Source organism: Rhinopithecus roxellana, chromosome 17, assembly GCF_007565055.1.
Source record: "Rhinopithecus roxellana isolate Shanxi Qingling chromosome 17, ASM756505v1, whole genome shotgun sequence".
Lineage (NCBI taxonomy): Eukaryota > Metazoa > Chordata > Mammalia > Primates > Cercopithecidae > Rhinopithecus > Rhinopithecus roxellana.
The window spans coordinates 96,236,873-96,264,246 of NC_044565.1; the positions used below are offsets into that span (position 1 = coordinate 96,236,873).

Genomic DNA, 27,374 nt, shown 5'->3' on the forward strand with positions numbered 1-27,374 from the left:
CAAGTATAGTTAAGGAGGAACGTAGAAAGCAGTCCCTTTAAGATAAGGAATGAAGCAAAGATGTCCTCCATCACCTCCTTTACTCCTCTTTAAGACTGCATTGGGATTTGAGCCAACTCAGCAGCTCAGTATAGTCAAGAAAAAGAAACAAAATGTTAAGGGTGGGAATGTAAAATGCTCTGCTGCTGTAGAAAACAGCATGGTGGGTTCCTCAAAATTTTTTTTTTTTTTTTTCAGATGGAGTCTGGCTCTGTTGCACAGGCTGGAGTGCAATGGCGCAATCTCGGCTCACTGCAACCTCTGCCTCCTGGGTTCAAGCGATTCTGCTGCCTCAGCCTCCCTAGTAGCTGGGACTACAGGCGCCTGCCACCATGCCCAGCTAATTTTTGTATTTTAGTCCACTTCAGGCTCCCAAATTGCTGGGATTACAGGTGTGAGCCACTGTGCCTGGCCTGGTTCCTCAAAAAAGTAAACAGAGAATGAATATGTGATCCAGCAATTCCAAAGAGAATTGAAAGCAGGGACACTTGAAAAAGATACTTGCACACCCGCGTTTATAGCATTATTCACAACAGCCAAGAGACAGAAGCAGCCCAAGTATCTATTGATGGTTGAATGGATAAGCAAAAGTGGTCTATCCATACAATGGAGTATTATTCTGCCTTAAAAAGGAAGGAAATTCTGACACATGCTGCAACATGGATGAACCTTGAGGTCATTACGCTAAGTGAAATAAGCCAGACACAAAAAGACAAATACTGTATTACACTACTTATATGAAGTCCCTAGAGTGGACATTCATAGAGACAGAAAGTAGAATGGGGGTTGCCAGGGTGTTGGGGGTAGGAATGGGGAGTTAGTGTTTAAAGGATACAGTATCAGTTTGGGAAGATGAAAAAGTTCCAGAGATGAATGGATGGTGGTGATGGTTGCACAACAATGTGAATATACTTAACCACTGAATTGTACACCCGAAAATGCTTAAAAGCGTAACTTTTATGTATATTTTACTACAGTTTTAATTTGTATGGCTCCCCAAGGAAGAAAACAATGGCCTTTGTTTATGATTGTCCGTAAACACCGCTGCTCTGAATCCAGTGCTTCCTACTGGGCCCAGGGTTATTGATTACATAGGATTTCTGAATGGGGGTGTGTGTCAGAGGCTCTCTGCAAAATTGCATGTGATTTTTCTGAGGAAAAGAGCAAAAAGCTTTCATCAGACTGTCAGAGGAGTATGTGACACACAAAAGTCTAAGACTCATTCTGAGTTGCCCACCTCATGCTGTTAATCTCCTCCCCCACCTCACCCCCTGCAGTTCTGCATAGGCTGGAACCAGACCCCCTCCTATCAGCAAAGGCTCAGATTCTGCATCACTTCCCCGTCTTCTTATCCTCCCTCTCCTCACGCAAATACTACCTTTTCTTTCATTCACTCAGGTTGTTTACAATGCAAAGAATATTCTTAAATATGTCTTAAATTCATGGAACAAAGTTTTATTTTTTAGATAACTGTGGCTCTGAAATCAACCAATTTTCAGGGTTTTTTTCTATTGCCCTTCATTTCCTGGATGGTAATATTAAACAGGTCTAGCTCTAGCTCCGAACCAGAAAGATTCTCTGTCAAATGATTGGCATCCTCCATGTTCTGTAACCACAGATCATTTTCAACTAGCTTTTCTTGCTCATCGTATGTCTTGCATTTCATGTAGACTGCATTTTAACAAACTGAAGACCTCTTGCTCAGTCCCGTGGTCTGCCTGGGTGGCGGTGAGGAATCTCAGGGTGATAACGGAGAGGTGCCTCTCAGATGCACCTTCAAAACATCAAGGGAATGAGAAATGTCACCAGCTTAATTTGCACCCAAATGACTTCTGAGACTTTTCTTTTTAACAAAATGCTTTATTTCTATTTTTAATTGAGATGCATTGTTAGGCATTCCCATGAAATATCAAAAGGCATTTACATGTGTTGTTTTAACTCTTCTTTTTTGATCACACAAAGTAGGTAGAAAAGATCTGCTGAAATAGAACATATCAGAAATCAAGTAGTGTAAGGCATTAGGAGATACGTGAAGAGAACCGCTATTTGCTTCTCGTACAGCGTGTGGTAAGTCATGGTTAGTAGTCGTCGTAGTTGACGCTGGCTCCGTGCCTAAAGCTGTAGGGGCTCCGGGGACCAATTGCAGAGTCTTCATCATAGTGACGTTGGTAGTAATCGCCATAGTACTCATGTCCATTTCGATCTCTGTTAAGCCAATAGGTGATGTCATCTTCAAATTTCTGGAGGAAAAGAGAGAGAATGATAGAGAACGGATTTAAGGGCACACAGTCCCCTAAGACCTAATCTTACCTATGGCTTTTCTCCATGGTGGTTTTTCTTCAATGATTAACAACCCTTAGTAATTCCCTGTTATCATATTCTTGTGCTCAGAGGCCAATAAAGTCAGGAGTATTCACTCTGATAAAAGCTATCTTTTCCCAAAGGAGTGCAGGCCCATACCTTTGCAAATTTTGTAAAATATTTGCTAAATGTACTCCAGACTTAAACGTTTTTCTGTCTCTGTAAATCAAATGGACAGTTGCCCAAATGCAGTAACAACTTGGCCTGACCCTTAGGCCACATCTTATTGCGGCAAACACTGTCTTACCTTCCTAACCCATTCCTGTGCCTGGCCCTTTATATTGCATATAGTAGATGCTTACTAAATGTTGCTTGAGTTAGATCAACACTGCACTGGCCTATTATAGTGCTAGGGCAGAGAACTGGGGGTATATTTTATGGTGACTCTTATACCTATGTTGTTGGTTAGAGTGTACACAGATGCACTTATTTATTCTGCAAATGCTTTGAGATGGGCACTGTGTGTCATGGCCTGTGCTGGACACTGGAAGGCTGCCACAAACAGAGTCTCTGCCTTCAAGAAGCCTACTGTTCCTGAGTGACAGATATGAGAAGAGACAGTTACAGATAATAAAAGGGATAGAGAAGCTAAAGCTGAGTAAGAAGTGTAGAATGATGCTCAGGTTTTTGGTTTGGGCAACTGATCTTGGCTATTAATACATATTTTTTTCTTAAAGAAGAGACTAATTTTTCTTTGGTGGTGGTGAAGGTGCAAGATTAATTTAGACTAGGACTCATGTGTGTTGATGCTCAGGATGTGGCAAGAGATTCTGTGTGAGAGCAAAAAGGCAGGGAGATGACAGATGGGCGGGTGAACGGGTCATGCTATTGGGGTGCAGGGCCAGTTTTTCTCCAAGCATGGCCCTTGCACCCCTGCATCCAAATCACAAATGCAGGTTCTCAGGCACCAGCTACTCCATGCCTCCTGCATGGAACTTTCTGATGTTTGGGTCTCAGCAACTTGTTTTTATTTTAACAAGACTGCCAATGAACATTAATTCTTTGAGAACTTTGTGATTTTTATTAATTAATTTTTAAGAACTTTAATTAATATTTGAGAACTTTGTGAGGCTGGAATCCCCAACCTAGCCCATGACTGTGGTCTCTGGGTCTCAGTGGTCATCCAGTCTCGGTGGGTACTGGGCCAGCTAGTGCTGGGTTAAAGAGCATGATTCCAGTTTCTCACTGCCATTCTCTATACCTGGGGTCTGAATCATCTGAGCCCACCTCAGCCTCTGCCTTGGGAAGGAGGACACTGACTTCTTTGGCTCTGTCTCTAGTTTTGCTTCTCCCATGATACAACATTCTTGGCCACGGTGAAACAATCTTGCTTCTTGGGTTTTCTCATTTTATTTTATTTATATATTTATTTTTTTAAAGAGGGAGTTTCACTCTTTCACCCAGGCTGGAGTGAAGTGGCGCGATCTCGGCTCACTGCAACCTCCGCCCGCCGCCATGTGTGAATGTGAAGTAAGTTCATACCTCCCTGTGTGAGACGTAGAGGGAGGACTTGTGGCCTGTGCAGCCCCACCAGGGAGCAGATGGGCTTTTCATGGGCAGGACCTCCAACTGGGCAGTTGGAAGTGTTTTTCACAGTGCGCACCTGATTCATTTAGACGGTGTATACACAATACTGCAGTAGGTGAAGAAAAAACTAAACCCCTTAGACAGATCATTTTTAGTGGCTACATAAAATGAAATCATGTGGCTATACCATAATGTCCTTCACATTTCCAACCATTGGACATATTACTTGTTGCCTAAGTGTCTTTTTGCCTTTTTTTCTTTTTCTGTGCAAATAGCTGAACACGTAGAGCCAAACTCTGAGCCGAACATGATTCTAAGTACTTAGAGGTATGAACTTACTTCACATTCACAACAACCCAAAAGGCAGGTGCTGTTATTTACATCTCTGTGCAGTTTGCCCTTTACTTAGACCACATTCTTCCTAGTGAGGTTCCTGGGGCAAGGGCAGAATCGCGTTTAAGTATCTCTGAGTGTTGTCAGATCGCGCATTCCTGTGAGTCACATGTAAGAGCAACAGTTTTCTGGAATCTTCAGCAGCATCTGGTGTTCTCATTGAAAACTAAAATTATACGTTTACTTGTTTGATGGACAAAAATGCTATATCCCTTTCAGTAATTTGCATTTCTTTGATGACCATCATTAAAATGGGCATTGGGAGTTTAACATGCAGGTACAGGCGCGGTGGCTCACGTCTGTAATCCCAGCACTTTGGGAGACTGAGATGGGTGGATCACCTGAGGTCAGTCACCGTGGACGGACATCCATGTGGCCACATCTGTGACTTCCATGGGCTGCCGTCTCACCTGCACATGCACTCCAGCTGGGAGCCTAAGATTATAAACTTTTTGTCTTTCATTCAATGAATGCGTCCGCCAGTGCCATCTAGGCGCATGAACTGTAAAACATCTTTTCCTTTAAGTGCATTGACAAATTTTCCCCCAAACCTCTACACAGACCCATCCTCTCTTTACAGGTCCTTTTTCATCTCTTGTCATTATCATCATAGATCCTGGCATCCCTGTTGTTTCTGACAGTCTTCAAGGTAAAAGTGAAAAGATTTTGGGGGATTGTGAGTTATTTTAAGGATACCCTGGCAAAACTGTTCAGCCAAGTTAAAAGGGTTGCCAAGAAAGTCAGATTCTCGATGAATCTAGGTCCCTGCTGTTTTCGTTCATGACTGCCCTGGGTTCTGCCTCCTGAATGTGCCCTGGTGGAAACTTCCAGCCATTGACTTTACACCATAGGTAACGTGATCCAGTGCCTGATAACACTTGGCATATGATGGGGCCCTTACTTTAGGAATGAACGGCAAAGCTGAATTTTCTGCTTCCTGTTTCCCTGAGCCACGCCTCCTCCCTGCCACCCTGCCCTGTGGAAACCAGGCCTGCAACACCTACCGCTTCGTCAAAGCCCATGTAGAGAAACTGCTGGTACCACTGCTGCACCTCGGGCCGAGTCCGGTCCCACAGCTGCCGCTTCTGGCGCTTCAGGCTGCCGAGGAATTCTTTGGCTTTGTTCTCATCAACAGCCACTTTAGTCTTAGTCGGAACAGGTGCTGAAATCATCAATTCCCCATCCCCAAAGCACAAAGAATGATTTCCTTCCTCACTTGCGGTGAATCCCTGTTATACATTCCATCCCCCACCACCATGTGTAGGAAGATTTTAACTCTCAACTTCATTCTTACTTGCATGTGGCAATGTGACACAGCCTCGTAGCATCCATCACCATGCTTCCTGTTAGTAAGTTTTATTTGGCACAGCCATATAAAGAGGCATGGACTAAACTTCAACCTCTGGGTCCTCAGGGTAGAAATGAAATTCAGCTCATCATTCAGGAAACAGACTAGATATCTAGTGCCACACAGGTATACGGGCATGTCCATTGCATATGCAAACACAAGAGGGTTGTGCTTGGCTCAGGAGATTATGTAAGAGAAAGGAACTGGAATGACGAGCCCCAGGTGAGCAGGGACCAGACGCTGCCCAACAGTAGAGCTGATTCTCACACCAGGCTGCTGAGACACAGAATTCCCTTAAGCCAATGCCTGTCTGCGCCTCACAGTCTGACCACTGATGCAGGATACTGACCCGCACCCTCACACTGCTGCTGCTAAAGTCTTTCCATCACAGTCTCAATTGCTGAAACGGAACCACTTCTGCAGGATGTGCCCGAGGAAGCCACTGTGCCATTAGGCTTTCTGCCCCTGCTGTCACGTTCTCAGCCCCTGTCCCCTTATCTATAAAAGTGGATGGACAGTCCCTCTCAAAGACATTAGGAAAAATGCACAGGATCATGGAAATGCAGGGTTGATGCGTTTGTCGGTCACGTGGATAAATATCAGCAGGGTTTTTTGTTTACAGTCCCTTCAGGGACTGTTACACTGTTTTGTATACAGTAGGGGCTCAATATGTGTTTCTTGGTTTGAACTGAGACGAGGCTGCGGGATGCACACCTAGGAGTTGTGACTGCCTCAGCAACTTGCTCACCTATAACAAGCTGGTTCTGTGAGGGCGTTGTGCATCCCTGGGCATCGGTGAGGTGAGGCTCTCACCACCACACAGCACAGGGAGGGGACACTCTGAGCCGCCTCAGAGATTGGGAGTGGACCAGGGATTCACGGGTGGCTGGAAACCCAGGGAAAGATGCTGGGAACGCCCCCAAGGAAATCCTTGCCTGCAAGGGTGGCCTCCTGTTCTCCAGCCACCTGTGGGAGGGTCCCTGAGCAGCAACTAGGGGGTGTGGGAAGAACCACTGAAGACCCCACTTCAGGGAGGAAGTTTAGCCTGCTAGAATCCCCCGTAAACTAGGAGGGAAAGAATAAGTGACTAAATGGTCACATCAGAAGTGTGGTCACACTTTTTCATTTCTAAGGGATTCTTAATTTTACAGATAGAGATGAAAGTTGGGAGAGGGGAAATGACATTCACAAGACCCCACAATTGATTCACCTGATCTGATTACAGCAGGTCCAGAACCTGTGTGTTGGGACCCCCAGACTGTTCAATTTCTATGACATTTTGCCACTGTCACATTTATCTTAGATGCATTTTTCAAAACAGAGGCTAATAACAAGGAAGGCTTTCCTGTTTGAAACCCTTCCCCACGAGCTCATTAGAGACACGGACTACGGCAACAATGGTGTTCCACGCCTGCCCCACCAGCTGAGGATTATGTGCTCCAAAGATAGTCTCTAAAGTGCTTCATGATCCTAAAATAAATAGCATGCAATTAACTGTACCACTGTTTCTTTTATTTTTGAGTCCACACTGACAGGTTTCAGAAAAATAACCTTCAGACATTTACTGGCAGTATTTATCTAATAAAATACCATAGCACATACCCACAGAATAAGCCCTTCATATATGCTAACCTTTTAAGGAGTAAACACTTTTGATTTTCCAAATACAAGACTCCCGTGAGCACATTTCATATTGCCACTTCATTTCCATCCAGTTAAGAATGCATCCCTTATCCATTTGGGGTATATTTACCTTCTCGTTTTTGAAGCAGCAGCTTGAGTTTATTTCCACTTATGCCACCTAAAGGAATGAAAATTGAAATCCATATCAGATTTACACTCCTCCCTTCAATTTATCAAAGGCAGAAATCAGAGTGGGAAAAAAGAACTGCGGGCCCCTGGCTTGATTTGGCAACTTGGTAACATCGCAGTATTTAATGCTTGTTGTATTCCCTGTCCTGCAGGACAAACAATTCAGACTGCCCATGGCTAATACTGGTGATAATGACCACAGCAGACCAAGGGCATTACGATTTGTGCTAGTCAGAGTGACGCGGTTCTTTTAGCCCTGTGTCTTACTATGAGGGGCAGCCATCTGTCATGCTTATCTTCCTGCAAACTTTCGCTTCATGGTGTAATACATTGAATAGTGTCCTCCTGAAACTCCGATCCACCAGAAACCCCTGAATGTGAGCTTATTTGGAAATGGGGTCTTTTCAGATATAATCCATTAAGGATCTCAAGATTTTTCATTTTTAAAATTTTTTTCTTTTCTTTTTTTTTTTTTTTTTCCAGCCTGACCCATCACTGAGAGGGTCTCAAGATGTTATCGTATGGGATTTAGAGGGATAGAGATCCAGTGACTGGTGTTTTTATAAGAAGAAGAGAGGATCCAGAGAGGTCACCCGTGTGAAGACAGAGGCAGGCAGAAATGGGAGTCAGGCTCCCACACGCTGGGGAACTTGCCTTCTCTCTAAAAGTGCAGCCGAGTTTTGTATCTTGCCCAGATCATCCTAAAATCAAGCATGATTTGTACCACTTGCTGTCATTTGTATTCACTTTTAAAAGTGTTTCTGATCAGCTCAATAATTTTTAATAGAAAATACCTTGTCTGGCCTGATAGAACACACATTTCCACCCAGCGCACTGGCTTGCGGACCTATAGAAGCTTCTGACCCTTAACTGTTGCATGCAGACGTGCTGACATCGTAAGTAGTGAGTAGCACATCTTTGGGTGTAAGGAACTGGAGTCAAGCCCCGGGATGGAGGTAATGGTGACCACTTTCTCAGCAGGGTTCTTAGCCTCTCCTTCCATGGATAGGCTCCAGGGGGTCTAGAAAGGCATGTAAAATTGTGTTTGCATCTGCAAAGGCAAATTTTCTGGGAATAGGAACCATAGCTTTTGCCAGACTCTCAAAAATGTCTGTGACCCAAATCAAATTAAGAAGCCCTGCTTTGTTTGTGAATCAATAAATAAATTGATCGATAAAGCTGGGGGAAAAAATAAATGTTTTAAAAGAGAACCTCTGCATAAAGAATTTACTATGGAGTTGGGGAGAAAAATATATCCATGGTCAAGAGTGACAAGCTGGCTGCCCTACCTGAGGATGCATTTTATTAGCATACCCAGTGTTTACACGAATGCCTCTCAGCCCAAGTCACTTAGCACACCCATGGTTCATAAGCAGCCACCTAACCTACTAACCTCCTGCAGCATTTGAATTAAAGTGCTACCTAACTGCCTTCAGAGTCATTGGGCCATCCAGGGAGCCTGCTGGCCTGCCCTCTGGGATGGGACAGGGAACCTGCTAGAACTTATTAAGTCTATTTCCTGCTAAGTGCCTCCCTGGTAATTCACAGGGTAGGGTGGCCACACTTCTGGCTGTCCAGGGACAGCCCTGGTATATACCTCTTGTCCTTGTAAACTAATGATAGTGCCTCCTTTTGCTCTCAAAAGTGTTTCAGCTTAGATGATAAATTACACAGCCACCCAATTTTTCGAGGTTTAATGGCATGGAAATGGCTTCATAAGATCTCTAGGGACCACACTGAAGGGCCAGGGAATAGAGGTTGTGATTTCCCTCGCACCTTCCCTATGAGAGCTGGGAGTCTGCTGGGCGATGAGCTAAGATATCAGCGTAGTGCACAGCAGCCTGTGGGAGAGCTGCAGTGGTTTTTGCTGTCTGTGCTCAGGTGGGTCTACAGTGATGTAGTTGTTTAAAAAGCCATTGCAATCTTAGGCTGTTCAATAAAGGATACTTAAAAAAAGAAAGTAACTGTCCTGTCTCTGTTCCATCACAGCTCTGAGCAGACCTCCCCTCTACTATTTAGTTCAGTTCACATCATCTCACTTGAAGAAGGTCATAGAAAAACTGGAGTTGTGGTCAAAGGAGAGTGTCCAGAGAGGACTAGGGCCCAAGCACATGTTACATGAGAAGAAATTAAAGGAGTTTAGGTGTTTAACCTAGAGAAATAAAACTTGTGGGGCTGAGTGTGGTGGCTCGCACCTGTAACCTCAGCATTTTGGGAGGCCATGGCAGACACATCGTCTGAGGTCAGGAGTTCGAGACCAGCCTGGTCAACTTGGTGAAACCCCATCTCTACTAAAAATACAAAAAATTAGCTGAGTGTGGTGGTGCATGCCTGTAGTCCCAGCTACTTGGGAGGCTGAGGCAGGAGAATTGCTTGAACCTGGGAGATGGAAGTTGCAATGAACCAAGCATCACTGTGGTCCATCCTGGGTGACAGAGTAAGACTCCATCTCAGAGAAAAGATGAAAGAAAGAAAGAAAGAGAAAGAAGAAAGAAAGAAAGAAGAAAGAAGAAAGAAAGAAAGAAAGAAAAAAGAAAAGAAAAATAAAAAGAAAGAAAGAAAGAAAGAAAGAAAGACGAAGAGAAAAGAAAGAGAAAAGAGAAAAAAAGAAAGAAAAAAAGAAAGAAAGAAAGAAAAGACAAGAACCCCAAAAGAAAAATCCCTACCCCCTCCAGGTACATCCCCGAGACCTCCAGAAGAGGTATCCGATTGCTTACAGATGGATTGACCAAGATTCAAGACACACCCAATAACCACCGAAAGGAGACTCTGATTATTCTTGATTTCGTTTTAATTTCGGGATTTTCATAAGCTTCCTCATTCTCTTAAAGTCTCCTTAAGTCATGCACCTTAAGGAAGATTTTTGTTTGTAGAGCAATGGCTTTGAGGGGCCACTGGGCCATAGGTTAGGGCATGAAGTAAGGTTTCTAACACCCTGACAGACAGCCATCCAAGATGGGACAAATGGCCCTGGGGGGTTTGAGATTAAGAGTTGCTGGAGGCATCTGAACATAAATAAACAAAGATGAGCACTTGACCAGGCTACTGTAGAGGGGATTTTCTAATTAGATGGGGGTGGGACTACTGTTAAACATTCTACTTCTCTTCCAAGCTTAAATTCAATGAAGAAATCTATGAAAATATTTGCCAAGGGAGACAGATATGATCCTTGGCACTAATAATAGCATTCATTAATGTCTTAACATTTGTCAGTCTCTAACAGCTCACAGGGTAGTGCATACAGAATTAAGTATGGCCCCTCCATCTGTTTGCCTTCTGTAAAAGTGCTTAACAATTAATGAATGAAATGTGGTCTGATGTTGAAATAGACATTGATTTAGGCGTTTGCGATGAGGCTGCAATTTCTTGCAGCAAATGTAGCCTCGCCAAACCTTAGCTATAGACCGAAAAACACAAATAAGTCCCAAATTATGAATTATGAATGTTGCTACTGTGCCAGGTACTACACACCGAACTCCATATCAGTACATATAATTGGACACTACACTAAAGTTGTTTGAGGAAAAGAATAAGGAACAATAGAACAGCTGTGATTTTTTTCTGTATTATGGATTTTTCACCCAATATCATCAGTTGTTCATTCTAGGCTGCAATAATAAGCACTCCTGAATTTATCCAATCCAGTTGGCTAGTATTAGCTCTCCCAGCAAATTCAGAGCTGCAAAATGCTCCTTTGAAGGTGCTTAGTATTAATACATTGATCAAGAAAGGGCCACTGTCATTTTCTTTATTAAATGTTTGTGAGTGAGGAAGGGCATGGTGGTTCAAGCCCATAATCCTAGCACTTTGGGAGGCCGAGGCAGAAGCATCACTTGAGCCCAGGAGTTCGAGACCAACTTGGGGCTACATAGTGAAACTCATCTCTACTAAAAATTAAAAGCAAAAAAAAAAAAAAAAAAAAAAAAAAAGTTCAGGCATGGTGTCACACACCTGTAGTCCCAGCTACTTGGGAGGCTGAGGTGGGAAGATTACTTGAGCCTGGGAGATCAAGGCTGCAGTGAGCTATGATCACACCACTGCATTCCTGCCTGGGCAACAAAGTAAGACCCTGTCTGGAAAAAAAAAAAAAAAAAGTTTGGAGGTGGCATAAAGAGTCACCTTTGGGATTATATAAAGATTTTCATTGTAGGCTGAGCATGGTGGTTCATGTTTGTAATCCCAGCACTTTGGGAGGCCAAGGTTGGCGGATCACCTGAGGTCAGGAGTTCGAGACCAGCCTGACCAACATGGAGAAACCTCATCTCTACTAAAAATACAAACAAAAAACCAAACAACAACAACAACAAAAATTAGCTGGGCGTGGTGGTGCATGCCTGTAATTCCAGCTACTCGGGAGGCTGAGGTAGGAGAATCTCTTGAACCCAGGAGGCAGAGGTTGTGGCGAGCCGAGATGATGCCATTGCATTCCAGCCTGGGCAACAAGAGCAAAACTCCATCTCACAAAAAAAAAAAAAAAAAAAAAAAAAAAAAAAAAAAAAAATTCATTATATAAGAACTTTCACATCCCATCCCAGCACGGTAATATTTTAACTGACTTCCATCACTGAGTTACATATAAACTAAATAAAATACAAGTCCTGAAAATAAATGGCTTGTAGCCAATGCTCACTCGACTTATTCTGATGTGCTTTTTTCTTCTTCTTTTATTTATTTATTTTTTTATTTTGCGACAGAGTTTCACTCTTGTTACCCAGGCTGGAGTGCAATGGCGTGATCCTCAGCTCACTGCAATCTCCACCTCCCGGGTTCAAGCGATTCTCCTGCCTCAGCCTCCCGAGTAGCTGGGATTACACGTATGTGCCACCACATCCGGCTAATTTTGTATTTTTAGTAGAGAGGGGGTTTCCCCATGTTGTTCAGGCTGGTTTCGAACTCCCGACCTCAGGTGATCTGCCCCCCTCAGCCTCCCAAAGTGCTGGGATTACAGGTATGAGCCACCAAGGCCGGCCCAGATGTGCTTTTTAAAATGGCAAGAACAAAGAGTGGAAGGCAGGTAAACCATACAATTGGAAATGACTGACTAGCTTCGCCTGTGATTCTGATGTGGAACTTAGTAATTCCCCCCACCTGGGCAGACCCCACTACCTCTCCTGCTGTTCCAGCAACCCCAGGGCTCCTACTGAATGTCCCCTGCCTCTTCTAATCTGGAGTTTAGTTTTCATACCTGTTTTGAAAGAGCAAAATACAGAAACTGAGCAATCGAGTGAGCCTACCTTTCACATTAGGCAGTGCCCAGCTGCTTTGCAATGGGACAGAGCCAGTCTCAGGCTCTTAGGCAAGTCACTTCACACACCAGTAACTCTGAGGTCACAATGCCTGCCTCCCCAAGATGTAAGCTTCAAAGGCAGTCATGTGTACATGAGGCCACTTGTGAACCATAAAGGCTCCTCCTACCCACTGAAGGTGGTAACTCAGGACAAACCACAGTTTCAGATTATGGTTCCTAAAGTGGGGCCTGTGGAGCCCAGCGGTCAGATGTCGGAGCACCCATCATTTGGGTGTGCCTGTGAATGCACGTTTTACAGAGAGCGAGCGGGGAATTTTCAGAGTTTTCAACCGATTCGCTGGGAGCTCCACGAAGCAGAAAAGATTAAGCATTACTCCTTTAAGAGCCTTTCCCCTCTCTGGGGTGTGAGGCCTGTGCCCAGCTTTGCAAATTGCAACTTGACCCAGAGGGGAAGCGCAAGTCAACTCTGTTGCCAAGCGACTGCCTGGAAGGGAATCGCGGTGATGGTGCCATTTGCCTCCTCTGGGTTACCAGCTGCGTAAAACCCCCACAACCCCTTTGCCCCTTACGTTAAGCCTCGAAACACAACTTGCCCACCCTTCGGATGCCTGGCCCTCCTTTCCCAAGGTTGCCCGGGAGATCTGAGACCCTCCCCTTGACCCAGGTACTCTCTCCACCCGCACAAGCGCACAACTTGGCACTCGTGCGAATGCAAAACCCTGGACCCGGTCCCCTACCACCCCCTTGGCCCTGCCTAGGCTAAGGATGGGTCCCTTCGCCGCCACCCCATCACCGATCGCTCTCCCCGGGCACCCTGGAAGCCCCACGCGGGGCTAACCCCTGGTGCCGCTATCAATCAGCCTGGCATTGCCCCGCTCACCTGGGCCCCAGCACAGGAGCAGGAGCAGCGCCAGCCCGGTCAGGGCCAGGACAGCTGGCCGCGCGGGGGAGGCGGCCATGGCAGCGGGGCGCGAGCAGGAGGGCGAGGGGCGCACTTGGAGCCGCTGCGCGGGAGGACTGGGCGCGGGAGAGGGGTGCGAGCTCGCAGGCGCGGCCGCGGGTTATCCCTGCGTCGCTGCCGGGGCGGGACCTAGCGGATGGGCGCCGTGCCAAAGGGCTGAGGGCCAAGCGGCTGCGCCCAGCGCCCGGGCGAGCACCGCTGAGGTCCTCTCTCCCGCCCCTACCCCAAGGGGAACGCAGCGCCTGGGCTCCATGGCTAGGGATGCTCGGCCACGGAGAACCGCCGGCGGCTGGGCGCCGCGTGGCCAGCGCTGCCCGCAGCGAAAGCGGTGAGGACAAGCTGGGTTCCGGAGACCCAGGGAAGGGCAGAAGGCATCAGGGGAAGGGACGAGGCCCCCTGGCCACTCAGAGGGAGGACTTGCCGGATCCCAGCGCTGGGGTCTATCTTTGGCTCCCCCACTTTCTCCGTCCGCCCCAGCTGCGCCACTGTTCCCCTTACTCCTCGCCCCTTCCTTCCCCATCTCCCACCCTCCCTGCTTGGGGGCCTTGCTTCTGCCTGGTTTGTAAAGTGAGCCTTGGAATTTCCTTAGTTCAGAGCTGCTCTTAAGGATGCCTTAGGCGGGGCTGTTTTTTGCGATATTTTGAAAGACTCCACAGTCTGGGTTCAGAGCTGCAGTCCAGGAAATCGTCTCACCCAAACTTTTCCCATAGAAAAGCCTTTGAGAAACCAGGAACCTGGTGCCCTGCAGCTGTGAGCAAAACCACTGCTTCCCATTGCCCGCTCTGTAATCCCGGCACACTTCAGCGATGTTAAGGTGAGGCCCAAGGGAAAGGCAGAACTGCATCCCAGTAACGGGCCTGTTCAAATGTAGAGGACACGTAAAAGGCGGGGTAGTGAACAAAAACTAGAACAACTTTATCCCAACGGACTCTGAACGGGTCACCTAATTATTCTTTCCAGGCCTGGGCTACAAAAGGATGGTGATGTGAGATTGCCTTTCCTGTCTTCCCAGATCTGCCCTGGACTGAGCTGATTACCTCTTTCCTTCACCAAGCTTCTCACTCCCCCCCCCACCCCAAGATGGAGTTTCACTCTTGTTGCCCAGGCTGGAGTGCAGTGAGGTGATCTCACTCAGTACAACCTCCACCTCCTGGGTTCAAGCGATTCTCCTGCCTCAGCCTCCTGAGTAGCTGGGATTACAGGCATGCACGAGGGGACCCGGCTAATTTTGTATTTTTAGTAGAAAAGGGATTTCACCATGTTGGCCAGGCTGGTCTTGAACTCCTGACCTCAGGTGATTCACCCCCTCCCCGCTCCCCCGGCCTCCCAAAGTGTTGGGATTACAGGTATGAGCTACCACACCCAGTCGGTTTTTTTTTTTTTTTAATATACCTTCCAGGAGTAAGTGCTTACTGTCTCTCCACATAATTAGCTCTCTATGCAATGCAGTTGAATTTCTCCAGCAGGAAGGAGAAAGAAGTCTTCTAACCTTGAGCTAGTAAAGGCAGATGGTGCCCGACCACAGAAAAAAGTGCTAAGTGGGTCTGAGAGTTAAATAGTGATACAGCCCAGGGTGTCAGAGAGAATCAGAAGGATAATGTTACACATCAAGTTATCTTGGAGAAGTGCTTCTAAGCCCTTGAGGAAACTGTAGAAAAGGGGATAGGAGTTTTAAAAGTAACTAGGCACATATTTACTTTTGCCTGAGGACAAGAAATTTATCATTACAAAGAAAAATCAAAGCACATAAAAAGTCAATGTTCTGTTTGGATTGGTTTAGAACATACCTTAAACATAATGGCTATAATCTCTTATTTATCTTGTGGAGATCATCCCCCCTTTACCCCAAATTGCTACCAATATCTGCTTCTAATATGACATTCAAATTCTCTTCACTTAAGGGGGGTCATGGTGGTTCACGCCTGTAATTCCAGAACTTTGGGAGGCTGAGGAGGGCAGATCACTTGAGGTCAGGAGTTCGAGACCAGCCTGGCCAACATGGTGAAACCCCCTCTCTACAAAAATACAAAAATTAGCGAGGCATGGTGGCGCATGCCTATAGTCCCAGCTACTTGGGAGGCTGAGGCAGGAGAATCACTTGAACCCAGGAGGCAGAGGTTGCAGTGAGCCAAGATAGCACCACTGCACTCCAGCCTGAGTGACAAAATGAGACACCATCTCAAAAAAAAAAAAAATTATCTTCACTTAATCGGGATATGATCAGAGAGGGTTCTGTAGCAGGGAGCCTCTCACTCTGCCTTCAGAGGGGCCGCTGAACTCATGTGTTCAGCCTGGAGACACTATGTCAGTTCTTACACTGATATCTAAGTTCCTTTTCATCTGTCTATTTGTTCAACGATATTTACTTATTATCTTAGTCCATTTGGGCCGCTAAACAAAATACCATAAACTGAGCAGCTTATAAACAACAGAAATGGATTTCACACAGTTCTGGAGTCTGGAAATCCAAGACTTAGGCCCCAGCAGATTTGGTGTCTGGTCAGGTCCTGCTTCCTGCTTCCTAGATGGCACCTTCTTGCTGTGTCCTCATATGGTAGAAGGGGTGAGGGAGCTCTATGAGGCTCTTTTATGAGGTCACTAATCCCACTCATGAGGGATCCATCCTCTTTACCTGATCATCTCCCAAAGGCCCCACCTCCCAACACCTCACTTTAGGAATTAGGATTTAATGTATGAATTTAGGGGAGACACAAAAATTCGGTTTGTAGCACTTACAAAATGCTAACTACATTCGAGATACTATCAAAGGTCCTTTTCTTACTAGTCACTTAAATTTGTCATCCCTTTCATGTACAAGACCCTCCTTTCTCCCTCTGCTAAGTCTGGTCTGATTTTTCATTCCAGTGTTTCTCAAACTTAGTCTGAAAATCCCAAGGGGTTTGTTAGTGCGGATTGCTGGATCACATCCCTGGAATTTTGTAGGTCTTGGGTGGGGCCCAGATGTCTCCATTTTGTTTTTATTGGCTCCTAGAGGATGCTGATATCAGTAGTCCTCAGACTGTACTTTGAATAACTCAGCTCATTCAGCTCTCCACCAAAACTCACCAGCTTCCCAAAGTCTCTCCCTGGCCTCACTCAGTTTAATAATACACAATTTCTCTCCCTTGATATACCATATACCAAATGACCCCAGGGCCTTCGTTTATGCCATGTGGCAGTAGCTAAGGACACGGGCTTTGGGTTCCAGTTCTTTCTGCATTATGCACAAACTGTGTAATTAGATCACCTGTCCTCTCTAGGCCAGAGGTAATATGGGGGCAATATTATCTGTCACACTGGGGTAAGGGATCACACGCACAGAGCCTGGTGTACAGTAAGCACTCAACAAATGTTAGAAATTATTTTCAGTACCAAACTCCCTCTGGCCTCTGAGCTCCCCACCCAGTGCTCTTATACCTCTCTGCTCCTCCCTTCCTTTGGCCAGGAGCTCTCATTGTGGACGATCCCAATCCATTCCATATATCGTTGTCACACATTGTCAGACTGACCTTCTCAAACACAGTCCAGACACAGCATCCCCTTCCTCCACGTGCCTCAGGGGCCTCAGTGGTCCTCCCTCTGTGGCTTCCAGTTCAAAGATACCTGGCCATAGTGGATAGAGGACTGTAGGAAGTGCCACCACCCTGTGAGTGTGCCATGAGCTAAATGCACACTGGGGAAAGTGGGGAACATCTAAGACGGAGCTGCCTTTGATTATGAGAGGCCTCAGAGGGACCAACCACAGCAGGGTCGTGTCCAGCTTGACTCTGCTTCCAAGGAGCCAGCAGTAAGAGAGATTCGACAGCCGAGTGGGCTTCATTTTAACATTGCTAAATGTTTTAGGTGTGAAAACGGTATTGTATTTACAATTTTAAAGCCCTGTCTGTTAGAACTATATGCTGAAGTATTTATGAGTAAAATGATACAATGTATGGGATTTCACTTAAAATAGTTCAGGAGAAAGATTGGCAAACAGAGATCATTCTTTTGCCAGGAAACCACTTACACAGTCCTTGATTCCCAATTATTATATGTTCAGGAGCTATGGTCTGAATATTTCTGTCCTCCCAAAATTTATCTGTTGAAACCCGTGCCCCCAAGGTAATGGTATTAGAGGTGGGGTCTTTAGGAGGTGATAGGGTCGTGAGGGCAGAGCCTTCATGAATGGGATTAGTACCCTTTAAAAAGCATCCCCCTAGTGAGCTCCCTCTTTCCTTCCAACATGTGAGAACACAGTGAGAAGGTGCCATCTATGAACCAGGAAGTGAGCCCCCACCAGACACCAGATCTGCGGGTGCCTCCATCTTGGACTTCCAGTCTCCACAATTGTGGCAAATCCATTTCTGTTGTTTATAAGGCACCTGGTCATGGTATTTTGTTATAGCAGCCCAAACAGACTGAGACAACAGGGGAGTATTATGCTGTTCTCTGTACATCTTTATACATTTTTTTTTTTTTTGAGACAGAGTCTTGTTCTGTCACCCAGGCTGGAGTGCAGTGGCCGGATCTCAGCTCACTGCAAGCTCTGCCTCCCGGGTTCACACCATTTTCCTGCCTCAGCCTCCCGAGTAGCTGGGATTACAGGCGCCCGCCACCTCGCCTGGCTAATTTTTTTTTTGTATTTTTTTAGTAGAGACGGGGTTTCACCATGTTAGCCAGGATGGTCTCAATCTCCTGACCTCGTGATCCGCCCGTCTCGGCCTCCCAAAGTGCTGGGATTACAGGCTTGAGCCACCGTGCCTGGCCATCTTTATACATTTTTATAATAAAAACTTAAAATATAGACTCTTAGTGGCACTTCATTAACTATACATATGTAAGAATACATAACATATACAGAGACCTTCAGACTCTCTATTTAGCCCTTAAACATATACAGCAGTGATTTTTTTTCTTATGCTTCCTATAGTTTTCCTAATCTCCCCAAAACTCAAAATACATGTATCTATTATCTGCATCTTCACAGGTTCATAGCTTTACCTACAACATTCCCAGTCTCTGGGATGCCTTTGGGCCCTTATCTCTGTTACTCAAAACCCTACTGTTCCAGTTACCAATCACTACTTCGAAATTGACCCCAGATTTAGAGGCTTAGAGAACAAACACCATTTTATTATGCTCACAATCCTGGAGATTTAAGAAGTGCTCAAGTCAGCGGTTCTTCTGCTCTATGTGGTATTGACAGAGATCATCAATCATACTCAGCTGGCAGATGGGCTGGACTTGAGAGTCCCAGATAGCTCCACTCACCTGTGTGGCACCTTGGGCAGGATGACTGGAAGGCTTGACTCAGCTGAGATTGTCAACTAAAGTGCCTGTATGTGGCCTCTCCAGCATGATGGCTTAATCCTAAGCCATCAATATTCCAGAGAGAGTATTCCAAGATCAGATATTCCAAAAGACAGGAAGAGGAATCTGCCAGTATCTTTAGGTCTTGGCCTGGTGATTGACACAAATCAATGCCATTGTATTCTGTTGGTCAAAGCAGTTCACAAAACCTATACACATTCAGGAGGAGGGGTATAGATACTATTTCTTAAGAGGAGGATGTCAAAGGATTTGTGCACATCCTTCATCTGCCATATTTACCCGCCTTTCAAGGCCAAGCTCTGATTCTACCTCCTTCAGGGGCTTTCCCTGCTTCTCCATTTTGGCCAGGACCACATATTCTTTCTTTCTTTTTCAAAAGAAAGTGTGATCCTGGCCCAAAAACCTTCTGCTCCCCTGAATGTTTTCCTATTCTACCTTAGATTTGGGTGTCTTATTTCTCTTTTCTCCCTTGGATTTTAATGTTTCAGCTCCCCAGTTTGTTCATTCTCTTTTTGAATTACCTCATAGAACCAAACACCCTGTATTTAGCTGATGAGGGAATAAATGTCATCTAAAAGTGGATCTATGATTACACAGATCATATATAAATGAGGTTGTTTCATATGACCCTGCTTTTGTTTTCTTAAGTTTGATATTAGGAAAACATGTGGTACATGTAACAACAGCTCACAGCAGCAGCCAGGAACAGTGACAAGGAAGGTCCACTACAGAGGGAGAGCCCTGCCCAAGGCCAACCTGAAAACTGCCTAAACAACGAGCCAGCAACCACAGGGTTAGCATTCATGCTCAGTGGTGGGTCCTCAACACTCCTTTCCTGTTTATTAAGCAACTTTCCATGTTGGAATTTTAATAACTTGTGCCATTTGCCATTTGAAATAACTAACTGAAGCCAAAGTCAGGGAAAGGGGGAAAGTTTCCTTTCAGCCTAAAAAAAAATACTGAGAAGCACAAAGTTCTTATTATGTAAGGCTGTAGTTCACAGAAGGGTTCTGTGAGAAGGGTTGGCAAAGAGGTGCCCAGAATCCCACGGGTAGACATGGCCCCTGAGTGACTGTGCTCAGGACCTCATGGGGAGGGGTGGCCCATGAGTGAGTATGAACATAAATTACCAGCCAGGGGACCCGGACACAGCCAAAGAAATTGTGAGATAAATGGCCACCGCATCTGTAAGGGTCCTCTGGTCAAATGAGATGACACTATTCAAACAGATTAACACATTGAATGAGGCCAGTTTCTAGTCTCTTTCAAACTTCAAGTTTCAGCATTTTAACTAAAAAGGTACTGAAAATCTGAGGAGACTAGGAAGACATTATCCAGCCTGCCATGATTGAAGAGTGGCACAGATTGCCTCAAGACACTCCCCACATACATTTCCTGATTTCCTTTGCCTTGTGGGGTAGAGGCCCACGGTGGACTCCTTCATCTAAAACTCAGAGCAGCACTCAACCAACTGGACACAAATCATAGGTTCACGACAGGAGCTTATAGCTCCATGGGTGGTGGGCATCAGCCTTTGGACACCCAAGACCAAAAGCCAGATGCCTGCTGTCAAAGATGGGTTCCATGATTCACCAGTCTGCAGTCTGATTAGCCAGGAACCGGGCAAGATCAGCCTGCAACCTGGCATCAGGGGAGCAGGCAGAGAAAAAAAGACCCCACAGGGGTCAGCTAAGTAATTTCTTGCCTGTCGAATGACCAAACCAGTCTCTTCAGCTTTGACAGGTATCTTCAATCCCCCAAGTAGTGGGAAAGGGTTCTCGTAGACACACTGCTCCTGACGGTCTTGGAGAATCATTGCTGGGGCCCTTCTCAGCTCTGTGCAGGGCCAAGTCATTAGAGCCAGTTCTCCAACTAAGTGTAGACTACACCCACAACAAGCCACAGAGTCACCCCCCAGACAGGTTTTGTTTTTCATTCTTTTAAAAAATGTTCTCTTTTTGTGTGTTGTTGCTGTTGGTTTTTTTTTTTTTTTTTTTTTTTTTTTTTTTTGAGGCGGAGTCTCGCTCTGTCGCCGGGGCTGGAGTGCAGTGGCCGGATCTCAGCTCACTGCAAGCTCCGCCTCCCGGGTTTACGCCATTCTCCTGCCTCAGCCTCCCGAGTAGCTGGGACCACAGGCGCCCGCCACCTCGCCCGGCTAGTTTTTGTATTTTTAGTAGAGACGGGGTTTCACTGTGTTAGCCAGGATGGTCTCGATTTCCTGACCTCGTGATCCGCCCGTCTCGGCCTCCCAAAGTGCTGGGATTACAGGCTTGAGCCACCGCGCCCAGCCTTGTGTGTTGTTTTGTAACATATTTAGCTTTGTTTATGTTGCTTATTTACATATTTATGTCTATTGTGCACAGGATTTTAAGTCTGCCAATGTAAATGCAACTTTATATGCAAGCGTGAATGTGTAGTGATCCTGTGGTTCCGGTGAACATGCAGTTGAAACCAGCTCCAGGCAAGTGCACATCAGCATTAGAGATTTGGTCCTTCTGTTAAGGCATTATATCACCAAGACACTTTGTTTAAATGAAAGTTTGATAAGGTAGTGACCGTAACACAGCCACCAGTCATTGCGGAAAGGAGAAAGCAGCAAAGGCAACCTTATCTATATTAAGCATTTTATCCAACAATTGTCTAGGCACCCATGAGGTACTATGGCTGCCCCTGCTCAGGTAAAGCCTCTGGTATAAATGGTACTTTACGATTTCCAGATTGACCTCCCTGGGTCCTGCAGAGTGGGCAGGAATAGAGCCTCCATTTACAGATAAGGAACCCGAGGGCCAGGGGATGCTATTGCCAGTCGGCAGCCTGCACCAGCGCCTAGATTTTCTGACTTTCAGTCCCGGGCTCTTACCCTCTGCTGCAGCCATCTTTGCCTCTTTCAGAGGACAAGCCGTGCTGGGTGCTGTGCTCGGGAGGGTATGAGGGTGAATCTGAGCCCTCAGGAGGCTTTCTGTCTAGTTGGGTAATAGCACACAAACTCTAATGTGACACACAGCGGCGACTGTAGTTCGGTTTTGCAAGCTGTTTGAAAGCTGTCTCAGAACTGGTATTTTTTTTTTTTCTTATTTTACTTTAAGCTCTGGGACACATGTCCAGAATGTGCAGGTTTGCTGCCTAGCTATACATGGGCCACGGTGGTTTGCTACCCCATCCACCCGTCATCTACATTAGGTATTTCTCCTAATGCTATCCCTCCCCTTGTCCCCCACCCGCTGACAAGCCCCAGTGTGTGATGTTCCCCTCCCTGTGTCCATGTGTTCTCATTGCAGAACTGGTATTTTAAGGACCAAAATCAATCAAGGTTAGTATTATTAGAAACAAGAATGATAAAGATTCATAAAAGTGACTGGCAGGTTACAAAATACCTTACACAGAGAGTTCATTATCTCAAACTCATGGTTCTGGGGTGAGGTCCTGCCTCTACCAAAACGTGCCTCTTCGGCTTGAGATTCTGCTCCAGGATTTCTTTGCCGTTTGGTGGTCAGAATGTCATTTGTATCATATTAGCATAATAGTTTGAAATAATTGAGGTATTTCCTTTGTGAGGTTTAGTCTTTGCTCTGTTTCCCCCTGAGTGTATTGCAGGGCAGGTATTTTAAAGTCATTTTTCATACCACATTAGTTAGAGCCTCTGGCTTTGGGTATACAGTCCTGAGTCATTGTTTACCACCTGACTGGTGTGTTTCATCCTCGGAGAGTTGCCTGGTGGTGCAGGAAGGGGTGGAGTAGCCCTAGTTGCTGGAGAGGCGCCAGGTGCAGTGGTTGAGGGGTTTGTCACAGGGGTGTCTCTCACAGAGTCCTTCCATTAGTCTTGTCTCACTTTAAGGGTCTGAGGAGTGGGGAAGCTCCTGCCTTGGAGCAGGACTGACAGGTGCCAAGGCACAGCCACAGGTCATCCCCCTGCAGCCATTGTGGGTGGGTGCCGCCATCCTTCTTCCTTTCACGTGATGGACCCTGGGCAACAGTCACCGGAAACACAGTCCAGGGACCCCAGCCCTAAGGAGAGAATTGATCAGGGCCCCACTCCCCAACATGCAGTTTGCTGAGCTACTTAAACATGACTTTTCCCAACTTTCTCAAGCTTGAAAACTGAATCTGATCACATCCACATTTCCTAGTGACTTTATTGAGGTATAATTGAAGTACAATAAACCGTTCATATTTAAAATCTTCCATTCAACAAGTTTTGACAAATGTCTGCAGTTGTATAACTACCACACAAGCATGGCACTCCATCACCCCAAAATGTTCCTCCCTTCCCTTTGTAATGATTCCCTTCTCTATCCCCTCAGGCTCTGGCAACTGCTGTCTTACTTTCTCTACCAACTATAGTTTTGCCATTTCCAGAATTTCATATGAATGGAATCATAAGAATGAAGTCTTTCATATCTGGCTTCTTTCACTTAGAACAATGTTTTCAAACATGCGTTGCTGTATCAGGAGGATTTCCTTTATTGAGGAGTTTTATTGATGATTCCATTGTATTGATACAGTAGGGCTGGGCTCCTGGCTAAACTCCACCCTTAAGCTTGAAACCGTGGCCCTAAGTGAAAACAGTGCCCAAATGTTGCCTTTTTTGGCCTGCCCCACCCCTATCCTTTGCCCATAAAAGACTTCAGCTGGCAGAGCAACACAAGCGGCTGAGTGTCGAGGATTGAGCGGCTGAGCCGCAAGCAGAGAAGCAAGTTAGGATCCACACTACGGATAGACGCGGCTAACTTCAGACAATGCGGCTTCCCAGAGGAGCCCGATCTGTCATCAGGGAAAGACCTTCCCATCCCCTTTCCAGCCTCCCTTTCCACTGACAGCCACCCACGGGTCAATAAAGTCTTCCGCATTTATCATCTTTCAAAGAGATCGTGCGACTTGATTCTTCCTGGATGCCAGACAAGAACCTGGGTGCCAAGAGGGCAGGGGCTGCCACACCAACCCTCTACTGAGCTGGTTGGCACTTGGCTGTATCCTGATGGCACAGCTGAAAGAGCATTGGTTGTCACATGCTTGGACCCTGCTGCGGAGCCTGCAGAGAGCCTGCTCCCACTGGAGAGGAGCGACCGGCCCGGCCTGTTGCAGAGTTCATTTGCTTGGGTTCCTGCACTCAGCAGGCTGAGTGAAATGAGACACTCCAGTTCCTGCCGTGAAGGCAGTCAAGGGAACTATCCCATCCCGTCATAGGCCATTTATTGATGTATCTACTCACCAATTTATGTACATGTGTGCTGTGTCCATTTTAGGGGGCCATTACAAATAAAGCTGCTATAAACATTTATATCCGTGTCTTTGTGTGGGCACGTTGTCTTGTCTCTTTAGTAGGTCTGTGGGAGGATGATGGCTGAGCAACGTGGTAGTTTGTGTTTATCTACATTGTTTAACCTCCATCGAGATAATGAGGATGTGCAAGGCCACCAATTCGTTGCCCAAGTGCGTATTGAGCAACTTGTACCAGGCAAGGCATGAGGAACTCAAAGCCAATTCAAGGGGCTGACAGTTGGCGGGGAGGCCATTTCACAGAAAAGAGTGCCAACTCCTGAAGGGACAGAGAGTGAGTGGAATGGGTTCTTAGAACCCATGTCATTCAGGCTTCTCAGAGCAGCAGCCATCCCTCCCTAGCGTGTGCGCTCCTGACATCAGGGACTCACCACGCCACAGGAAGCCATCCCCACTGTGGCACTGCTCTCTGACTGTAGGGAAGCTCTTTTCCAGGGTGGGCTGATGTCACTCTCAGCTGACAGTGCTGTCTGGAGTAAGCCTAACCCTCTCCACCCAGCCTGTGATCCTCAGAGCCCCTTCTTAGCTTTAACTGAATCCAGGAGTGACCAGCTGCACAGTCCTGCTGCTGAACTGCCCAACTCACAGAAATTGTGAGAAATAATGAGTTGTTGTCAAGCCACTGGTTTGGGTGGTTCGTTATGCAGCTGTGAGTAGCCCAACAGCAGTCTTTTCTAATCAGAGCGCCACCACAGGGCTAGGCAGTGCCTGGGCTCAGGGGCTCCCTCAGGGAGCGCATCTGTGAGGCAGGGTCCTGAGAAGCAGACACACACAGGACAAGAGGGAGGAGAGGCGGGGGTGAGTCTGAGAAGACCCTAGAGAGAAAGGAGGGTACTAAGCAGCAGGGGAAGAAAACAGCAGGAGGGAAAAGTTTTTGCTGAATGAATTAAGGCCTCAGGCCTGTGTGGGCCATATAGATGGGAATGCACCAAGAACAGGGTGGCCACACTGGTGGAAGCCTCAGTTTCGACTTGCAGCAGAGTGCAGAAATCCGTGCTTCGGTACTGATGGTGGTATTTTTAAAATACATGAAACTGGACAACACAGGTGAAGAGGCACTTTTAGCTTCCAGGATAGGGAAAATTTTGCCATGAGGGTAACATCTTACCTTTACAGTAATCTCAGCATATTTTAAAACTTTTTTGCGATGATGTCAGTTTAATGTAATGTCATGAGGACTTCAAACCGAAGGAACTCAATAAAACTCCAGGAGCCACACAGCAAGTCAAACCTCAAACACATTCCGGCCTCCTACAGGATGCCCAGTCCTCTGGGCACGCTAGCGGCTGCAGACTCCTGGGAAAGTCACAATGGTCAGCTCCTAAAAGAGATGCCATCAGGCTCCTGTCTGCCTGAGGCACGCTGGTCCCTCCGCATGGTGAACTCCATGCTGTTACATTATGGTGGTGCTTTGTTGAGTCTGGCTTTATTCCAGCATTGAACTGCTTCTTTCTATTTCTACTAAGAACACTGCATCTGTAGCCATTGCTTTTGATTTCCTGCCTCAATATTGCTGGAGCATTTTTCTCCCCCAAATTTAATTTAGTATGCATTTATAGCGTGTTTGTATGTTCGAAGCACTGTTAGGGAATCCAAGATGAACAAGACATGCCCACTGCCCTCAACGAATGCATAGTCTGTTTTAATGATGCATTTTGCTATGTCTTTGCTTTAGACTATGATGTACAACCATATAACCAAACCCACCAAATTCTGTCTCTCTTTCCATGGTTGTATAATGGAAAGCTACAGGTAGGTTAGCACATTGCTTGCTGTTTTTTGGTTTTAAACCATTAAATGACAACCATGTCAGAATGATATTGGTTAAAAGACCATAGAAAACCTGTGGTCAACCACAATTGGATTATTGGCCCGGAGTGAGTTAAGTGCCTATCTTGCCCTGTACGTTGCAGGGTTTTTTCTGCCTTGCACATGCCCACTGGTGCCCCCCTTCCTATCTGCTTCCACCAGGGACTCCCTTCTCTTCCAATCTGTGCTTCCCCTCCTGGGTGACCTGCTCTTCAGCCTCCGTGGAGCCAGCCAGGACTGCACAGCTGATCCAAGTCCCTTCCTGGGGACACTCAGATCCATGCTAGTGACAGCGTTGCTCAATGTAGCTGAAGCTGTGCAAGGAAAGTCCAGGGCCTGTTGGTGGAATCTTGTGGAGAACACAGTCTGCAGGAAGAGAGAAGGATGACATCACGGAGGAAGTGGAGAGTTGAGAATGGGCATCCTAGGGACCTGGTTGGGCCCTGCTCGTGACTTTCTTGATCCTGTGTGAGATAATCCCATAATCTTCCCAATGAATTAAATTAGTTGCTTGCTTAAATCAGTTGCTCAAATTAGTTCAATTTTAGTCCTTAAATTAGGACTTTGTCACTTAAGACACAAAGTGGCCTGATGCTCCAAAATTTCCACAGAGCCGGGCTACTCATCATTCAACACCTAGCTCGAAACAGTATAGAGATAATAGGGGCCATCCCACAGAGCTTTCTCTGTTACAGTTCATATCTTTGTACTTGGGCCAAACCCACTTTGAATTTCCTGTCTTACACCCACAGAGACTGGCATCTGGGAGGGTTCAGATACTTCGAATAGCATATGGACAGCAATGCTGGAACCTGACTGGGAGAAGTAAGAGCATTCATTTCCATTAATAAGAAGCAACAAGCCTCCTCATTAAATGGCCAGGGCCACTGGATAACCTCAACATTAAGGCATTTTGTCTACATCAAGGGGCTCTCCTTCCACCAACTGTCCTCCCACCCCTCACCACACCCAGACCTGCATTGTCCTACTCAAGATCAGACTTGGTTGCAAAGAGAAGTCCTGTCTCCTTTAAGAGTTTACATTGAAGCAGCTCCTGTTGACTATACTAAGCATTTTGATTCCTTATATTGTTGCTTTTTATATGGAGTAAGTTATATTTTACATAGCATGAAAAAGAGCCGTAAGCATTTAGATACTCTGTGAGAATAGAAGAAAATTCCAGAGGATAAATGCTTCTTTACAAGCCCAAGTACCAGTCACTCCTGCCCCAGTATTGAGAGAAACTTAAAGTAAATATCTTTGGGAGAATTTTAGAGAGGAAGACATTG

General features: G+C 46.1%; 1 protein-coding gene across 1 annotated transcript; it reads right to left on the reverse strand.

Annotated features, from left to right (window-relative positions):
• Positions 1-1,878: 1,878 nt before the first annotated feature.
• On the reverse strand, positions 1,879-13,796 carry ECRG4 (ECRG4 augurin precursor). The gene is made up of 4 exons (XM_010360987.1): positions 13,609-13,796; positions 7,422-7,469; positions 5,325-5,482; positions 1,879-2,279 (listed from the first exon to the last, which is right to left on the reverse strand). Exons 1-4 carry the CDS (start codon positions 13,685-13,687, stop codon positions 2,118-2,120), a joined length of 447 nt encoding a protein of 148 aa, XP_010359289.1. The 5' UTR covers positions 13,688-13,796; the 3' UTR covers positions 1,879-2,117.
• Positions 13,797-27,374: the final 13,578 nt, after the last annotated feature.